Source organism: Branchiostoma lanceolatum, chromosome 13 (genome assembly GCF_035083965.1).
Source record: "Branchiostoma lanceolatum isolate klBraLanc5 chromosome 13, klBraLanc5.hap2, whole genome shotgun sequence".
NCBI classification, from domain to species: domain Eukaryota; kingdom Metazoa; phylum Chordata; class Leptocardii; order Amphioxiformes; family Branchiostomatidae; genus Branchiostoma; species Branchiostoma lanceolatum.
Window position 1 is genome coordinate 4906248 of NC_089734.1, and position 20371 is coordinate 4926618.

Consider the following 20371-nt stretch of genomic DNA (forward strand, 5'->3'; position numbering starts at 1 on the left):
GACTCTCAACAGAGACAAAGAGGATAGGTTACAGAACAAAATAAATGTTATGCTGTTACTCAGTATAGTATTTGACATATTTATATCTGTTAACCACAGGAGATGGAGAGGTCTGATGAAGAGGAAGAAGAGGAGGAGGAGGATTCTGAGTCAGATGACTCCGAGGTGAGAACCTACAGTTCTAGCCTTTCTTTGTACATTTGTACATGTTCTTTACATCAACTGATTCTACTAGTACTGCACTCAGACAGTTCAGGGCCAAGTGCAGAACCTATGTCTTGTCCTGACTGTTTCTGCTAACCTGTAACCTTGTCAGTCAGGGTGTTGGAATTTCTGCCTTCTTGTCTGTCTGTCTGTGTGTCTGTGCATTTGTATGTGCTTGTGGATGTGTGTGTGTATGTTTGTGTGTGTGTGTGACTGTGTGTGTATGTAAGTGTGTGACATCTATGTGTGTATGTTTGTGTGTGTGTGTGTGTGTGTATGTGTGCACATGTGTGTTTGTTTGTTTGTGCGTGCGTGCATGTGTGTGTTTCCGCACTGCAGTTTCTGAATGTCCTGCCAGAGGGCGCTTATTCCCAAGGGCTTGAAGTCTGATTTTGTGGGGTTATGTGGCATAACCACAGGGTTTTCGGCCCAGAACCCAGCGGTCCCAGGTTCAAATCCCCTGACGCCACCAATTTTGTGCCCTTGGGAAAAAGGCACTTTACTCGACTTTCCTCCCTCCACCCAAGTGTAAAAACGTGTATTATGTGTGTGGGTCACGACACCAGCTATAGCTGCCTGTGGCCCACGTGTATTGCACTGTTGCAATTCTAATAAAATCAAATGTCTGATTGCCTTGTTGTCCCATGTCTCCATCAGGAGGAAGAACCGAAGCTGAAGTACGAGCGTGTGGGGAACGACTTGTCGGACATCTTGAGGAAAGATGCAGCCAGCTGCATGGCAGTGCACGAGAAGGTTTGTTTGCTTGTTTGAGGCAGAACGTTGAACTTGATGCCAATGGTACAAGATATGCTAAATAGGGCCATTCAAAATAGACTTGCCATAGCCAGGATTTTGTCTAAGAGGATTCCTTTGTAGATTTCTGGGAGAAGCAAATGCCAAAGGTGCAAGACGAGTTCTGTTTTTCGCTCATTACGTTTATTGCGATACCCTTTAGTTGTATCACCACTAATCTTACAGGGTTTATCATACATACAATACAAACATACATACAGATTGCAAGATTAAAAGGAACATATGTATATATACATAATCATCACATAATTTCACCTACAAATAACTGGTGGATAGCCTTTTCAAAGTTATATGGAGCGGTTTGAATCCCTGACAGGTCCTGATGTTGTGCCCAAGTTCCTCACTCAAGTCAGGCGTAAATGAGTACATGTTCTTAGCTTTGGTTAGGGGCGTCCCTCGGATAGGACATTAATTGGAGGTCCCGTTTTTTTTTAGGAGAGCCACATCTCAAGCACTTTAAAGATCCAACCACACTTATCTCTGTGCAAATGGATCAAATAAATTTGTATACTTCAGTTCAAACCTGTTGTGTTAATCTTATAATGGGGCATTTACTTGGTATACAATTTGAACAAACAAGGATCGATGTCCAAACCCAAGCAAAGTAACTTAAGTGTCTCCATATTAACGTTCATGTAACAAAAAGGAGTTTTTTCCAGCTCAACTTGTCTTTTGCAAGAAGCCAAGAATCTTAAGTTACCATACTGTCGATGTGCTACATGTATGTTTGAATGCCCCCTCATATACTTGCACATGTTCTCCTTGATCACTCTTTGATGCTATTTCAAAACAGCTAAATCCCTTCTAGCCAGCTTTTATCACTCACTATGCTCAGCCTTATTTCATTGCATGGTATCGGGTAGCTTTAGACTGACTTAGATTTATCACTTAGCTGAGCTCTTTTGCAAAGTTGCTGAAAATTATGATGGCTTTGAGGTTTCGTTTTTCATTAGACAGTGACTTTTATGACAGAAGGATCATATGTAGATTTAAGCAGTACATATATGAGAGTGAAAGACAGTTTATTTCCCTCTTGTCATCTTTACAGTGAAATTTACATGCTTCTGTTCTGCGGTTTCAAAGGAAGCTGGTAGGGGGATTGACTTCTCTTTTAGTAGCCTTGAATTCATAAAAAACATTTCAGGCTTCATATGCAGATTTATTCCAAATGTTTTGAATTTTACTACAATTTAAAGGTTAGACTGTAATATGTTTAAGAAAAGGACATGGTTGAAACCCTGATAATTGATCTTACATTTTATTCAACCAGATACCATTTCATACAGGCATGCATCTTCTAGATGCTTTCTTCAATGGATAATTGGTTACCAAGATATATGGAGGTGTAAGACTTCCCAGGGATGCCCCTACTAGTATAACTCAACTGATAGCAGCCTCACAGTTGAGCTCCTGGATCCAATTAGTTGCTAACAAGGAGACCCGGTTCACTCCTGGGTCAGGACATCTCGGTTGGGGCTGCACCCATGTTTAGGAAGGAGGTAAAAACTGATCCCGTGTTCGAGGAGGTACCTCTAGCATGTTTTTTTTTAAAGGGATGGGCTAGCAACCCACGTATATACCCAAATGTACCCTGCTACTGATGAAACAGCAAGGAAACTTGCTGCCCTATGTGCCAATAGGCACAACATATATAAGGTTCTGATAGAATGAACATAGTTTACTTCCCAATCCTGCTGCTCCTTGTTACGACATTTCCTTAGACAGCTCCTAATAAGGACATTTCTCCATCTTAAGTGCCTCCAGTCTTGCTTGTCTTCTTGACCTTGACCATACAGAAGATGAAAGAATCGTTAAAGTGGAGACTTCGGGGAGCAGTGAATTCTACGGAGATTGCTGCAGCCCATCCTAAGAATCCCCGACGCACCATTTGGATTTAGAAATAGTCGTCGCGTGGATTCCCTGACAGTTGACCCAACACCTTGATACTTCTCAGGGCTCGAAATACTGGGTGCATGTGCACCTTTGTGCACCCAAAATTGGAGCTGTGCACCTAGTTTTTAACTGTGGGTGCACCTAGATGTTTTTGTAGGCTATAGGGTAAAGGTGCTAATTGTACACTAGTATACAGAATATTCTTGAAATGTAAGTATCAGAAAAAAGCGATATAACCTTGTTTATTTGATGTACAGTATTACTTGTTCGAAATTTTGTTATCTATATAATTACAGATTGAACTGAATTTGAAGTTCTTAAGAGAGGCAGTAGCATCAAACTTTGTAATTATGTTTTGCTGACATTCAACTTTATCTTATGTGGTGTCCCCAAAATTCTTTCTTTGCACCTAATTTTTTTTGTACCTATTTCCAAATTAATTTGGAGCCCTACTTCTTACTTCTAGTCCACAGTGGCTAAATCTCCGTCAAGGGAATTGGAATGTTTGTAACATTTGTTTGAGAGGAGTTTAGAAAACTCTACATAGAGCTAATAAATCAAACATCAGTATGATCACACTCAGAGGAAACATTGAAGTCTCAAAGGGTTTTCCATTTCTTTGGAGGGTTTTAAAAGCTCTGTGGCTTTTTCCGTTATTGCCTTTATGAAAGGATGTTATGTAAATATTCATAATCATTTCTTGGCTGATGTTTGAGGAGAGCCACACCTCGAGCAGGTTAAAGAACCCACCACACTTACCGAAAAGAGTAGGGGTCCATCCCGGTATGAGAGGATGAAACCTTACTCTAATTATTTACTGGCAAGTGTCACAGTTACACTTAGTATCTGTAACTTACACTAGTTACAGTCTAGTCTTTCACAGCAAGTGTACCTACTATATATACTGTACCAAACTTTGATCAAAATCTCTGATTTAGGTAGTCCAAAATGTCTCACTTTTTGCCAAATGTCTCATTTTTGAGTTGGTAGTGTACTGTACCAAACTGATGTATTACACCCAAAGGGGATTACGCCCAACAAACAAAAATATAAATTAGTGTAGCCCCTCGAAACAAAGCACTGTAGGCCCCTAATGTAGGAGTATCAGGAGGTGAGATGTAAATTAGGGAATGATTGGGCACAAAAGAGACATTTGTGTGCATTATTGTGACGCTGCTAAGTGGTTTAGGAATCATCGAGGGGCCCATATCACACTCCCCTGGAACTGTGGTCAGCACAAATCACATTTCCTACAGTTTGATTTGAAGCTAATCAGGGTTTTTTTCTAGAAAAATTGAATAAGAGGGAGCACACACAGGCGAGGGAGCGAATTCTATGTATTGGAAGAATCCATTGCTGAGTGAAGGCTGTATGCTGGATATTAAGTAATCTCCAAGCAGATCCAACGGTTGCAAAGACCGTATCCAACTGGTAATCTCCAAGCAGATCCAACGGTTGCAAAGACCGTATCCAACTGGCAGAAGAAATTTTTATTGCTTTCTTCTACCAGTTGGATACGGTCTTTGCAACCGTTGGATCTGCTTGGAGATTAGGTATTAAGCTAAAATCTGAATTTGACAAGGGGGCGCTGGGTTGAAACAAGAGGGTGCAGCGCCCGTCTTTCCTGAAGCTAATTCTTAATGTCTGTTACTTGTCTTCCTGGTAGAACCGACTGCTTCACTCTCAAAGGAGTGGAAGTATTGGTTTTGCTCTATCTAAATCCAACTTTATGAATTTAGGCCAGGCCAATTTTTTTTGTTCCATCTCTGAAAAGCCCTGTCGCTCCAATTTTTTTCTGAAAAAATCAGAGAATCAACAAATAGAATTGGTGTTGCCTTATACAAAGTTACAAATATTCAAGAAACCACTCATGAATTTGGCTGAATAAGATGAGTGGCTAATGTAATTCATACATTGGCCACTCATTTTAAAAAGATTTCAAAGCGTATATCTGAAAGAATATGCTACTAGATACTACCTCTATTCTTACATAATGGTTGATAAGATGAAGTATTATGTACATAATGACATACACATACACAAAATATATACTAGTAGTTCGTTAATCCTATACTGATAGGATTATATATGTTGTGTGATCCTTTTCATACATCTTACTTTAGACAAAACAGCATAAATATTTCATACCTGCATCATACTTTGGACAAACAGCATAAATACAAACATTTACATGCACACAAATACTATACAAGGAATCTCTGCATTACCATACTTTTACATTTTAGCTAAGGCAAAATAGGCCAAACTACTGAAGAAAAAACAAAAATGACAAGCATGTACCGTATGCACAACTACAGCGGTCCCCCTACGCATGGCTGCCTTTTCCTGTCCGCTAAGATTCATGGCATTTAATAACACAAGTTACAATATTACCAATGTCCGCCTGGCAAATTTATGACTGGATTAATAATGGCAATGTGATGCTACAGGTATCCTAGCCTGCGGTCAGGTGCATGCTCATATATCTGTATATCAGAGCTCGTCATATTTTGATATGATGTGGAAAATATTACAGATTGTTATCAGAAACTATACTTACTTCATCAGAAACTATACTCCTGTAAAAAACGCTTTCCTTATATTGTATCTTGTGCTTTCCATCAATATTGTACAGGTTAGAATCTACAGAATTGTAACAGGTACAACGTAAGGTAAAGCGTTGACTACTAGCTAGTTATATCAATCTAGTATACACTCATAGATTGTACTAGATTGATATAACTAGCTGGTAGTCAACGCTTTGCCTTACATTGTACCTGTTACAATTGTGCAATAAACTTTGATTTGACTTAACTTTTACAATAACAAACAAACAAACAAGCAAACATACATGTATGTGCATTGTATTCATTTACACCAGAACTCGTAGTAAAGATGATATCATAATGGAAAAATAATGATATTTCACAAATATTTTCAGCAAGTTGTCATCAAAAACAATTCTGCTGTAAGATAATGAACAATTCTAGTAATATATGTTTCTCCTTTTAGGTACATTTAATGTGTCCACATATATTAAGACCTCATATTACTAGTAGTCATAATCATAGTACATGTATGGGGAAAATAGTATTTTATGGGAATTTTATCAGGGAACATTTCTTGAGTGGGTTGTTAACAAAACTAATCTGCAAAGTAAAAAAAAATATGCATTTTTTATATATGCGCTAGCACATCAATACATATGTTACCTATACTAGAATAGTGTTCCATGGAAATTGTTCACACTGTAAGAAATTTCTTGACAATGTTATTTAACTTGAGAAAATTGTTCTCCTATAAAATATTAAGCAAACCTATACACTTACATGTATAAATGTACTAGCAGTATGGAATGCAGGAATATTTGATGAGACAAATATTAGAGAGCAACTTTATTGGAACTGATTTCTTGAGACAGTCTGGTATTGAAGGCTATCCTTCTGTAAAATAATGAACCAACGGATCATTTTTACTGGTGCTCGTTCATATTTCAATATGTCAGAACTCATAGTATGGAAAGCAGGAGAATAATTTCATGTGCATCATAAAAAGAGCACAATTATTTCTTGAGCATTAGAAACTAATTTTGACTTCTTGATATGTTAAAAGTTATTTCCTTCTAGTAATAGTCAGGAATATTTCATGATCATTTTTAGAAATAAAACATCATCAGATACAAACATATCATCATTGTTGAAAACCTTTAAAATTAGTAAACATACACAATGTTTCTGTTGTAAAAGCAGAGACATTTTATCCTTAAATATCTGATCCAACAGATTGCCATGTGAAAATAATTATAACAATCATTATAATGTTTGCCTTATAATCATAACTGGAAAAATCCTGCGACACATGTTTTTTTTGTAGTTGTCACCATCACACCGAAACATTGTTTGCAACCACAGCGCTACAACATTATACAGTTACCACCGTGGCACGCTCGCCAATGTGTCAGATTCATAATCACCTATCTCATTTTCATACTTAATTCGAAAGTTTCGGTAGGATTTCAACGCATGCAGCCAGCACTAGCAGCCATAATATAGCAATGCTGATGAGATGGTGGTGGAAAAAAAGGGGGGACGCCGATCTGCCGCTAGCTTCTGGCCTGTTTGAAATATGTTAAGAAACCTACTTACCGCACTGCCTGGCTGTCCTATCTGCACCGGCAGTAGCAGAGAAAATAATGACCAAAGGAGCACGCTTCGGTGCATTAACTTTCCCCCCGCTCCCGCGAAATTGGCGTGCTATATTTGGAAGGCGCACGGTGTCCTTGGTAGTGCCTATCTCCCCCCTTGGCCAATCAGGAGTCGGCGTGGGGGTGAATTTGCCAAGTCCATTTCGAAGGTGGAGGAATTAGCTCCGTAACTAAGTTTGATGGCGGTGTAGTCTAAATGGTAATGCCTGCCGTCGGCAGTTCCATGCTGAGGTTTGATGGGAGAGATGCAGACTTAGAGGGGGCAAGGTTCCTACCATGAGCTGCGTGATGCTCCGCAATGCTTTTATGCAAAACACACAGCCTTCTCTTGGTAATGATATAGCACTGGGTGTTGTACTGCAGGGGGAATATGTGAGGAAAAGTTGGCAACTACTTTGAGATAATCGAAGTGTTCCTCTGTGGACAGTTATTAACTGTCGGCATTTTAAGACTGTCTCAGTGGTGATTTTTCATTTGCCGTGCAATGGATTTTTGACAGGTGGATTTAAAAGCTAACTTAAAAGGATGAGTGAATGAATTTCTGAAGAAAACATAAAGACGATCGAAGCCGTCCTAAGAGAATCTTAAGATCATGTCAGTTGTGATTCTCCGCTCAAGATTGCGTACAGGTGGATTTGCCACAGGTGTAACTGAAAATGTCAGGTGCGCTCCTCGGTTCATCTGTTGAAGCCGATTTGATTGCCGGGTCCGCGCGCCTGCAAATTAACATCCGCACCCCCTGACATCACTTTTAATTCCCTGTGCCTTGTACCGGCAGACGGGGTCTATTTCCCGCGTATTATCTCGCCGAGATTGCTACGGGCTCCTCATCTCCGGGAGCTGAATATGTAACGAGGCCAGAATTCCAAATGCGCTGCCCGCAAATTGAATTCCTCGCTTGGACAGGAATTCGCAGGGCCACGGAGAGAAGGTCCCCCCGGTGCATTAGGAGCGGGGAAGAGATGTTACGCCCGAGACGTACGGCCATCCGAGGCGGCCCTCCCTGTGGCGCGAGTGTTTTTTAATGCATTCTCTGATGCCCTGTACACCTCGCTGGTGCCCATACCAATGTGATGGTTCGTCTTGAGGCTTGGATGAGATGTGGGGATCATTCCTGCATCTGTGTATGATACCAACCGAAGTGCATTTATTCCTAACTTGTGCAGGTTAAATTTTTCAATGATGTTTGTGAAATATATGCGAGGTTGCAGAGGGGTTGGATAATCATAACTTAAGACATATATGTTTTGGGCAGTTGTGAATTTATTTTCCATCATGATTTCTCTTTTGTGGATAGACAAATTTTAAAGTGTTAAACTTTTGGTGCCCGTAACATTTATAGTTTGGGACATCGATATCTTGGTTGAGGCTGCACCCGTCTTTTGGAAGGGACGTAGAATGGGAGTCTCCAGGGGATAAAGGGGAAGGGCCAGCAACCCCTCCGTGTAAAAATATACCCTGCTTTTGTGCTAAGGAAAGTTGCTGCCCTAGGTGCCACACTAGGCACTACATTAGGGTCTGAACGAACTGTAAAAGAGGTAGGCCAGAAATGATGGGTTTATTATAAAGGGAAGATTTAGAACCTTTGAGACGCCCCTGCGAAATGAAGGCCTTCGCATGATGAATGATGCGTTCCAATCTCGGCCAGTGCCTCGGCTTCTCCCCGGTAATTTATGTGGGTTTGGAGAAATTCTGCTCCCTTATCGGGCTCCATTATGCAGAGGCAATGGACAGCGCATTCAGGGAGGGGATTTAGACTTGTGTGTGGGCGTGGGCCACCTGAAGTCAACGTCCTGTTTTTATCGTTTCCTGCCTATGTTGTTTTACCTTTCAACTCAGTATCAAGGTGTTAAATACATTGTATGAAAAATGGACGTCATGTTTTTGGCCTGTCTGTCCGTCTGTGTGTTTATCCATCTGTCTGTGTGTGTTTCTGGATATTTGTGGTCAGCATATCTCTGGATGGATTGTAATGATATTTGGTATGTTGGTAGGCATTGGAAAGACAAGGGTTAAGGTTGATTATGGGCCCCCTGGTGTGTATGACCATGCTTTTCATAGCCTTTGAAATGAACATGGCGTATAATCTTCTCATAGGTTCTAACCTCATCGTCAACTTAAAATTGTAATGTTAAAACATTACAATTTTGAATTAAAGGGGAACACCAAAATTTTATGTTGAAGACAGTTGTTGAATAAATGTTACTTGTTATCATTAATCATACAATGTAATACAGGTGGATTCTTTTCTTGTACTGTTTTAAATAACTCAGACTGTGATTGGAATATGCAGCGCATTGGTGTGACAAGCCGTTCCACGTATTATAGCCATCCACCCCCGCATACCTCAGATCCTGACGTGTTCGCCGAAGTGCAGTCGTAAACTTACAGAATGTTCTCAGTTGAAGTAAAATCCATTCTCCACAGGCTCCTGAACAAGAAAGTTCACTAACCTTGAGGTCATTGGCAAGCGCTTGTTCAAAGCTAAACTAAAGCATTTATTTTCCCAACAAAGGTCTAAGTGGTCCTATGATAAAATGTCGCTTTAAATATGTATAAAAAACTTTACATGTACATTTTTGTACATGGACAATCATTCCATAGGCATTGTGCGTGCCTCTTTTATTCTTTTGTTGTACGCCATACTGATGGATAACTTTTTGTATCATTTTTGTCCACTTTTCACCTTCCTCTTATTCTTCACTTTCTGATCTACATGAATTTGCTTTATAGGTATGAGAGTTATGTTGTTAGCTGTATAGGTATGAGGGTATAAGATTTGTAATCCATCATTTTCTTGAACCATAACGAAGTCTGCATCTTTCTTCCCTGGTTCATTTGCCTGTAGTTTGTTGCCCCTCCTGGAGCAGTCTCGTTACTTAGGGCAGTTTGGATCAGTGCCATGTAGGTGTGGTAATAATTCATGAATCTGCGCTGTAATGTGCTATCTGTTCTTGAACCTGCCCATTCCTCAGAGCATTAAGAAATGGCTCCACTACATATCAAAGTACTGGTGGAAGACTCTTAGTGCTTGACAGTGATACACAGATGTGTCATAAATGTACATGTACATTTTGTACCTGCCAATGCCCTCCTGAAGTCAGACCCAACAACAACATCAAGAGCTCATGGCTCCATGAAATATTTAGTTTAGTTTCTCGTACATGGATGCCTTGTTTAACTGTAGTTCATTTATGATGGAAATAGAGTTTTGATTAACATTACATGTGTCCATTGATCACTTGCTGTCACTCTACAGTGAACAAAATGACTAGCCTAATATGATGATAGATAGAAAATGTATGACTGCAAATTGAAAAAAAGACGATCAGACAGACAAAAAACAATATCTTGCCATGAAATAGTAGCCTCTTGAACCATTGACCCCGTGACCTGGACTGTCATATCTGATTCAGGATTAGTTCTACAGCCTCTGACCTGTACTTCTTGCCACTCTGGCAAGTCTTCCCCTCACTCATCTGCCACTCTATACTGACAGTGTATTAAAATAACTAGCTATAGGGACACACACCAACACAAACAAACAGACACACCGAAATCAACGACTCCGAACAATCGTACATGGACTGATTGAATGTAGATTCTGGATTTAAAATTCAAAGTAAACTAGACACTTTTGTTATTTTTTAAAACTATAATTTGCTTACTTGCAATTATCCATCAAATATGAATTTGCAAATCAACAGTCTATAATTGCCTGTTTTTGATAAAACTATGACACCTGAACCCCCTCCAGACCCTCCTGAAAGTTTATGGAATTAGTTATGATTTCAGAAGGGGGCGAGTTGTTTATCTTAACCCCTCCTTCTATCTGATAATGAGCTTTACCCGCTCTCCTGGGCAATATCGAAGCTTATGTGCAATAAATAACAAAATCACAATCTGGGAATGCGCCTTGGGAGATTTTTCATCTTAATGAAGGTCTTGCAGAGACGGGTAGCTATTAGTCCAAGTCGGGAGAATCGATCCAGCCCTTCTCATTATGTGGTGTGGGCAGGTGGGATGAGATGTGGGGTAACATGTAACTGCGTGCCTGCGAAGCTGGTAGGGTAGAGTAGGGCTGTCTCCATTTTTAAATTTGTTCCTTCCTATTTATCATGTGGGAGACCATGTCATTTATTTTTGTTGTTAAATCGGTCTTTTTCAGCTTACGAAAATATAAGCTATACTTTCATATACAAGTATAAAACTTAAATGTATCCTAAATCTGTAATGATTACTAGTATTATCTATTTTCATTTCAAATCAGAAAACAAACAAGCAGAAATCCCAAAGTGTATAAATCTGTAAATGCAGAAATGTTCATGGTAGTTTTATGTTTGTGGTTTTCGCGGTGAACGTAAACTCAAAACCACTGCCAAAAGCCAATTGCATGACTGTTGCGCTACTATTGTTTCAGACGCGAACTTAAAACCGCCGTGAACACTCAATTTTCTCCCTACCACGAAATAAACTCAGCACAAACTTAAATGCATTTACAGTAGTACAGCCTTGACTGTGAAGAACTATAAAACTTATAACTTATGAGTGCATTTCCTTCGGTTTATGACTGCTACATAGCAGTTAATCATTTCCTTCATCTTTTGTACGAAACCATGTCTTAAAGTCAAGAGTACAAATGGGAACACTTAAGATACCTCAGAGACCCTGCTAGAAAGGTAACCATCGTTTCTTCAGTAAGATTGCATACTTCTGGAAAATCAATCAGCCTCTGGATCATAAACCATACGGAAAATTGTGGTATGGACGGAAATGTATGGATCGTGGTTGAATAACTTCTGGTGTAACTGCCCATTTAGGGGAGATGTTGGTGCACCAAGATTGGACATCAGGGGGATAAGAAATTGAAAGAACTGATCTTTCTCAAGTCTTTCCTAAGAAGAGGGAAAGGCTGCATTTTATATATTCATTAGAAAGCATGAAGAAAGGAAGTTGATAGAATATTATCAAAACAGTTTTCAGTAGTAACCTTTTCACCGCAAAGTTTCAACTGTCACCGCAAACACGTACTCCATTTGCTCCCTACCGCAAAATTGAATCAACACAAATCTAAATGTATTTAAGGCCACGTACTTGTAAAGCATCACTGTAATATGTTGAAATTATTATGTTTATAAGGCATTGGTAATTGCGACTAACAGCATAGGTTTGGCTGGTGAACAAAAAGAAAACCTGACAAAATAGAAACCCCAACAAAAACACTTAAAAAAGCAAGCTAGAGCCTAAGCTCTGCTTGGAGAGGACATTTTTACCCTTGCCCAATGTACAGCCAAGGCTAAAAATGATAAGTGTTTTGTAGCCTGATTTATCATTTCTCCACTGAAGACAGACAAAAAGAAAACCCGACTAAGTGGAAAGCCCAACAAAAAGGGCGTAAAAAAACAAGCCGAAGCCTAGCCTCTGCTTGGAGTTGGAGAGTGTATTTTTGCCTTGTTTCCCCAAAGAAACAACCAAGACTAAAAGGTGTTTCGTCGCCTGATTTATGATTTCTCCACTGAAGACAAGTGGGCCCGCCTCCCTACCCGTAATCCTCGCGCCGGTTGGTAATTTCGACAGTCGGTTGATCAGACAAGGATTCGGTGCCGGAGAAATAAACTTCATGTTGATGGGATTTGACCAGACAACAATCTGATAAGCGAACCGCGGACGTCGGCAAAACCATATTAAAATGGGCTCCGATAAGTTATAACCATGGGGCGGGCAGGCTGAGGCGATAACTTGTTTCTCATCACTGAGGTACAATGTATGTCCCTGAGTGTAGCTCAACTTGTAGCAGCCTCAAGTTGTTTCTCATCACTCAAGGATAATTGAACTACATGTAGGTGCTTATTGAGAAACCATACATTTGATATGTTGTAAACGCCTTAATGTTTGCAGGGATTTAATTTTGCGGTAGGGAGAAAATGGAATGTTCACAGTGGTTTTCAGTTAAAGTGGTTGGTGGGCAAAAGACAGCATTTTCCTACAGTGAAGAGGTGGGCAAAACCATATTAAAATGGACTACGATAAGTTATAAACATGGGGCGGGCAGGCTGAGGGAATAACTTGTTTCTCATCACTGAGGTACAATGTATGTCCCTGAGTGTAGCTCAACTTGTAGCAGCCTCAAGTTGTTTCTCATCACTCAAGGATAGTTGAACTACATGTAGGTGCTTATTGAGAAACCATACATGTTCTAAATGCCTTTATGTTTGCAGGGATTTAATTTCGCAGTCGGGAGAAAATGGAGTGTTCACAGTGGTTTTAAGTTCAAAGGGTTGAAGGGCAAAAGACAGAACAAGCATTTTCATGCAGTGAAGAGGTGGGCAAAACCATGATATTAAAATGGGCTACGATAAGTTATAACCATGCGGCGGGCAGGCGCGGGGAATAATTTGATTTTCATCACTCAAGAAGAGCCCTCAACTGGTAGCAGCCTCACAGTTGAACTGGTTTTAATTAGTTGGTAACTGAAAGACCAAGGGTCAATCCTGGTATCTCAGTTGGGGTTGCACCTGTCATTTGGAGGGGTTGTGAAATGGGGGTCCCTCAAGGTGCCTCAAGAATGTTAAAGGGCTCGATGTAAAATACACCCTGGTATTGAAACAGCGAGCAAACTTTGTTACGGAATGTACTCTGGGTAGAATGGAGAGTAACCGAATGTGCCACTAGGCACTGCAATGGTCTGATTGAACATCAATATCAGTCCAGAACAGTTGACCCAGGTGCTCATTGATAGTGAGAAACACCTTGCTTAGACCTTAGGCCTCTATTATTCTGTAAATGGCTTCGAGTTTGCAGAGATTTGATTTTGCGGTAGGGAGGAAAATCCAATGAAGTGTTCGTGGTTTGTTTAAGGTCGTGGTTGAAACAAGAGGGCAGTTTTAAGTTTGTGATGAAGAGGCCATTACAAATACCGCAAACATTTAACCACCTCGAAAATGTCAACATTTTCAGTTATTGATTTCTATGCACTGATGATGGTACATAATTTTTATGAAGAGTCACTTTCAGAATTTTAAGGTGTGATGTTGAATAAAGCCTACATTTTTAGTTGTTAGTACTACTAGATGTACGGTAAATATTCCATGTCTTATATAAAGAATGGTTCTATTTCATCTATAAAATGTTTCTTTATAACTGTCATAAAAAGTAATTGCCAAGATATTTGAGAACTTTAAGTATTGTTAGTTGTTTATCACCATCCAAGACGAATGGATTTACCAGTAATAAGCTGCTTTTAACTTGTTCCCTCAGACGCTCAAAGAAAGAACCATAATTGTACTCTGCCAGGTTCCAAACAAGATAGTTTTATGACTGGTGGATCCAGAAAAACGATTTAAAAAATACACTTTGATACGTATGAAAAAATAAACAGAGATTTGCCATTATTGCTGGTCCAAACTGCTGAATTTGTGGATCGTGTAAGCACTGCAAAACTTCCGAAGTTTCAGCCGCAAAATTCACCCGGTACGTTCTTAATCTTATTTTTAGAGGGTACATTTATTATGTTTTGAAAAATGGGGGCTTTGCTAACTAGGGATCCCCCTAAAATGGAAAGTTAAGGTTTTTCTGCCCACATTTTCCCAGTATTTGTGCTTGTCCAAACTGCTGAATTTCGACATCCTTGCTTGAGGGCATCATTACTTATAATAATGAACATGCATGGTTGCAGAGTGGCACTGAACTAATCATTACTTCAGACAACTAGCTGAGGTGAAAAATGCTTCAGTGTACGAAAAAGCAATGGATATACAAATAGCACATCTATCTTGATTCAGTTTTACCTTACCTGTCACAAGTTGTAACGGTAAAAATCAGATATTTTCACTCACACTTATTGTCGAGTTCCCCGCCTGTAAAAATATACCCTGCTACAAAACAGCATGGAAATTGCTACTCTCCAAGCAGAGGAGGGGTTCCGGCTGTTTTTTTACGTGTTTTTAGGGGTTTTTGTCGGGCATTCTACTTTGTCTTGTTTTTTTTGTCTCTATAGGTGGGGTTTATATAGAGAAAAAAACATGACAAAGAAAAAAGCCTGACAAAAACGCCTAAAAACACGTCAAAAAAATAGCCGGAACCCCTCCTCTGCTTGAAGAGTAGCAATTTCCATGCTGTTTTGGAGCAACGTATATTGCTGCCCTATGTGCCACCAGGCACTTCAGGCGTCTGAACCAATGAACTGCCTTATTTTGAAAGAGAACAGAATTTTGTTTATTTGTTTGTTTATTTGTGCCTTATAGAGTAACAGTGAACGAAATATTCATTTTCTAAGAGGTTGCTTGAACTCCTGAGACAGCCCCTAACGTGAAAAGAAATTTTAGATTTCATTTTAAGAAGTGATGTGAACCTCTGAGACAGCCCCTAAAAAGGAATTATGGGGACCATTATCCTTGCAGTCACACTGGCCATTACCGTCTCAAATATTAATATCTCTGAGAAGTTGCCTCGAAGTCGTAATTCAAGCGGAGGTCTCTTTCTTCCAAAACATGTCAAAATGCATTTCCCTTTGCATTTTAGTCACTGCAGCTTAAACTATGCATAACCTACCCCTAATGGCTTTCATTATTTGAGGTATAAATGATTTAGTCTGAGAGTTGCTTTCTTGTAAGTAACTTTAGGAAGGAGTGTCTGGAAGGACTAATTCTTCTTGCTTGCTTTCATTCTAATGTCATCATTATCTACTAGATTTTATCAATTAAAAGACTCTTTGTTCACTAAGTGATCTATTCAACCGACCTTCGGTGACCATCTGTCACCTTCCTCAGGTTTAACGAACATGTTATGAAGAAGATTCAAAATTTGGGGTATCGGCTAGTAATGCTGTAGTACCTGAAATACTGCTACATGATGTAGGGGGCCTAAAATTGTCATGTTTCCTCAGGACCTTATCAATAACTACCCACATACCAAAATTCATAAAGTCCATCCAATGGATCTTGAGTTATAGGTGCGAACACACAACCACAACCAAAAGCAGTACCCCTGTCGGAGGTGAACCTCCTTGTCGGAGGTGTACCTACTTCCCAGGGGTAATCATTGTTGCTTGATACATGCCGCTTTTCAATTCCTTGAGTCCCTGACCAAAGTCTTTTGTCTAGGGCAAAATTCCAACAATCATTTTGCAAATCAACGTCCTAAAACTAGAAAACGCCAAGCTATTTATCCCAATTATAATTGCCAACAGAGCAGCTGCCATTCAGGAGAAGAAGGAGAGGAGGAAACACCGCTCTACCCCAGACTGTTTCTTCCCATGCAGCATCTGTGGCCACCCATGTGCGTCAAATATTGGTCTTCCTTCTTACTTAAGGACCCACCTTGGCAAATGACTTGAATGCCTACTTTTCTGACAAATACATGAATGTTTCCATTCAATTCTTCGAGTCCATGACCAACTTCTTTTGTCTTAAGGGCAATATTCCAACAATAATTTTTGTAAATCAATGTCCTAAAACTAGAAAACGCCAAGCTGTTTGTCCCAATTGTAACCGATATCAAATTCAAAGCACTAAACGATGGTCCTACTTTTCTGACAAATACATGAATGCTGCCATTCAATTCTTCGAGTCCCCGCCCAACTTCTTTTGTCTTGGGCAATATTCCAACAATCATTTTGCAAATCAATGTCCTAAAACTAGAAAACGCCAAGCTGTTTGGGGCACTGCTGTAACTATACTAGTATCCTACTTTTCTGACAAATACATGTCAGCTGCCTGTGAATTCATTGAGTCCCTGCCAAAATTGTTTCTCTTGTGACTATAACCTCCTTGGTCTGTGGCAAAACTCCAACAATCATTTTGCAACTATAGCATAATCAGCTCCCCAAAGCTACCAAATGCCAAGCCTAGTTATTACATATATCAAAGCACTGTTGATATCTACACATAAATGTATGTCCTATTTTCTTTTAGACCCTAACCAACTTTTTGGTCAGAGGGGAAATTTCAACAATCATTTCACAACTACATCATGATAGATCTATACAATGTAAATCCATAAACTCGGAAATTCCAAGCCGTTTGCCCCAGTTGAAGCATATATCAAAGCACTGATGACTGTATGTTGTACATCCTACTTTTCTGACAGATAGTTTTACGGTTTTTACTTCTTTTGTCTGGGGGAAAATTTCGACTATCATTTTTACATCATAATATAAATCTCTAAAACTCAAAAATTCCAAGCCGCATATATCAAAGCGCTGACGATAACTACATCCTACTTCTCTGACAAATAGTTTAGCGGTTTTTACCTCTTTTGCCTTGGGAAAGATTCCAACAATCATTTTGCAACTACATTCTAACATACAAATTCAAACGTTTTGAGTGACATTCATCACTCTTCTTCAGCGTCACTAGAATGAACTAAACAGTAGTTTTTTACAATAACTAGAAAAAAACGGTTTTACATCATGATGGCAAAACCACATGCAGATACATCATAATCAAAATCCCTAAAATGGGAAAAATTCACGTCGTCCGCCCCAGTCACAGCATATATCAAAGCCCTGACGATAACTACATCCTACTTCTCTGACAAATAGGCTCCACTCGATGACCCGTCACAGACCGGGGTCCAATTAGCCCTATCGATCCCTTTCCATGTCTTTTGCAGCTGACCAATATGTTACACTTATAACCTCCACGGATATCCCTCCTATACGTCTCTGTCAGCTATCGTATCATTTATTTAGGCCTGTTAGGATGAAGAATTGGAGAAAGTGGCTGGATATTGGAAACCTGCATGGAAACAGATTTCCTTGGTGATTTTCTCATATGCCATATACTGTAAATGCATTTATAATAAGTTCTTGTGGTTTTGATTTCGTGGTAGGGAAAAAATGGAGTGTTCGCATGGTTTTAAATTGTTGTTTGAAACAATAGTAGCGCTACAGAAACACAGGTAGAAATGTTCACGGTGGTAAGTTTGCTGCAAAACCTCGAACATAAAACCACCGCATACATTTCTGCATTTACAGTATTAGGTTTTGCAGTGCTAATTCATGCATCTTTGTCATTTTTTGATATTGAGGATTTTGGGGTGTGTATTAGACGATATGAAGAAGAATATCACCTTGTAAACTAGATATATCACGGGACAGTGTTTGAAATTCCAAATGGCTGGTATTATTCGTTGTTCTGGAAAGTCTTGTTTACTCAAAATCATTTTCAAAGGATCAAGACCTTCTGACAAAGACTGTCTATGCTTGTAAATGATGGAAAACTAAATGCAAAACTTAAGGATTGATTATGAATCGAAAAGATTTTGGGAAGGTTTAGATTGACAACACTGTTTGATGTCAAACATCTTGCACTATCACTGTCTTTACAGAAAGCAATTTGTATCCTGATACAAATCTAGAAAAAAGCATTCCTGTTCAGAATCCTGTTCAAGTTCTGTTCAAACAAGCTGCTAGGGGGCCCAAACCTACACTAGTATAATCACTACTACATTTTGTACAATGTGATAATGTGGAGTATTCTATCCCACAGTTCCTTGCCCTGGGGACCCACTGGGGGATGGTGCATGTGCTGGATCACCAAGGCAACCGCATCTCTTCCAAGGAGTACGCTGTGGTGAGTACCACCTCTGTGTCTTTTTTTCTTACTCGTGAAAGCAAAATAACTCAAATGAAAGGAAATAATGCAGAGACGAAAAACATTGTCTCCTTGATAGAGAAAATTTAAACAACTTGCCTTACTCCAATCGGGTGTAAAATGGGTACCTGACTTTGGTTGAGGAGGTAAAACTTTCTACTAAAAGGCAGTGGAAGGAGAAGGATGAGCTCAGCCTTCCAATACTAGCTAGACAAAGTGGATAACAACCCACTGCCCCTACTGGGTCAAAAAGGCCATGGGGATATCCCTGTAGCTCAACTGGTAGCAGCCTGACAGTTGAGCTCTTAGGTTCTAACTGGGATGAGCATCTTGGTTGGTGCTGCACCCGTCTTTTGGAAGGGACATAAAATGGGTTCCCATGTTCGAGCATGTTAAAAGGGAGGGGCTAGCAACCCCTCCCTGAAAAAATGTACCTTACTACTGAAGCAGCAAGGAAACTTGCTGCCCTACCAATTTGTGCAACTAGGAACTACAAGGGTCTGAACGAAGGAAAAACTAATGGATGTCAAGTCAGTATGGCCTTACAAATGAATGGGATGATATTTCTTCAAGGAAAAAACTAGTCTTGGATGTTTTCTTTTCCTCCCCTTGCAGCTCAAGTCAATGGGATGATAATTCTTTAAGTTTATTTAGGTAAAAACCAGTTGGATGTTTTTTTCTCCCCACGCAGCACAAGTCCATGGGGTGATATTTCTTCAAGGTAAAAACTACTCTTGGATGTTTTCTGTTCTCAGCACCAGACAACAGTGAACCAGATCAGTCTGGACCAGAACGGGGACAACATGGCGTCCTGTTCCGACGACGGCAAGGTCGCGGTCCATGGCCTCTACAGCACGGACGACAACATCCTCATGACCTACGACTGTCCTATAAAGGTACTTTGACTGTGCTGTTAAGGTACCATAAATGTCCTGTAAAACTATGTATTACAGTTCTGTAATGGTATCTGCAAAAAAACTTGTCCAAGAATGGCAGTCTGAAATATTTTAAGATGGTAATGATGATATACACATTGCTCTTTCTTTTTTGGGGATGTTATCGTTGTAACATCCTTTAGCTGTCTTCAATTTATTTCAAGTTGTGTCCTTCTCTTTGTTGGTGATTTAAGAATCTGATCGTATGGAAGAATATGGTATCATGAATTTGCTAATGATGATCTATAAAGTGAAGAGGAAGACTTAGTGTTCATTTTGTATAACACAATGTTTTTCCTTCTCTCCAGGCCGTGGCCTTGGAACCCAACTTCTCCCGGCACAACAGTGGGAAGATGTATGTGACAGGTGGAGACAAGGTGCTGTCTGTTTGTTCTTTTTGAATATGTACAAAGTATTCTGATAATTTGGTGGTTTTTCTTTTATCTGTAGTTTTACTCTACAAAAATCACAGGTGATAGCAAGATTCATATTGAATAGCTTCATCAGGTTAGAAAATCAATGGAAAATAAGATCATTCTTATGAGACAACGTAAAGATTTGTGTTCTGTACTGTCTTTTATTTCAGGGACTACCTCAAGTATCTACCTTAGCCATACCTTTGTATCCCTAGCCTTTTGTACATACATGTGCCATTTAGAGTGTTCTAAGAAGTTCTACCTTATTTTACAAGATTCATTGCAATGTTCTTTTAAAGAGAAATGTAAGGA

The 20371-nt window shown here is 39.6% G+C and overlaps 1 protein-coding gene across 1 annotated transcript in view; it reads left to right on the forward strand.

Moving 5' to 3' along the window:
* The window catches only part of LOC136447156 (vacuolar protein sorting-associated protein 41 homolog), a 31643-nt gene that overhangs the window by 864 nt on the left and 10408 nt on the right, over window positions 1-20371 (forward strand). The window contains exons 2-6 of the mRNA XM_066445854.1: window positions 100-165; window positions 862-957; window positions 18604-18687; window positions 19464-19604; window positions 19952-20020. Coding sequence (XP_066301951.1) covers window positions 100-165; window positions 862-957; window positions 18604-18687; window positions 19464-19604; window positions 19952-20020 — 456 coding nt within the window. The remainder of the gene's footprint in view (window positions 1-99; window positions 166-861; window positions 958-18603; window positions 18688-19463; window positions 19605-19951; window positions 20021-20371) is intronic.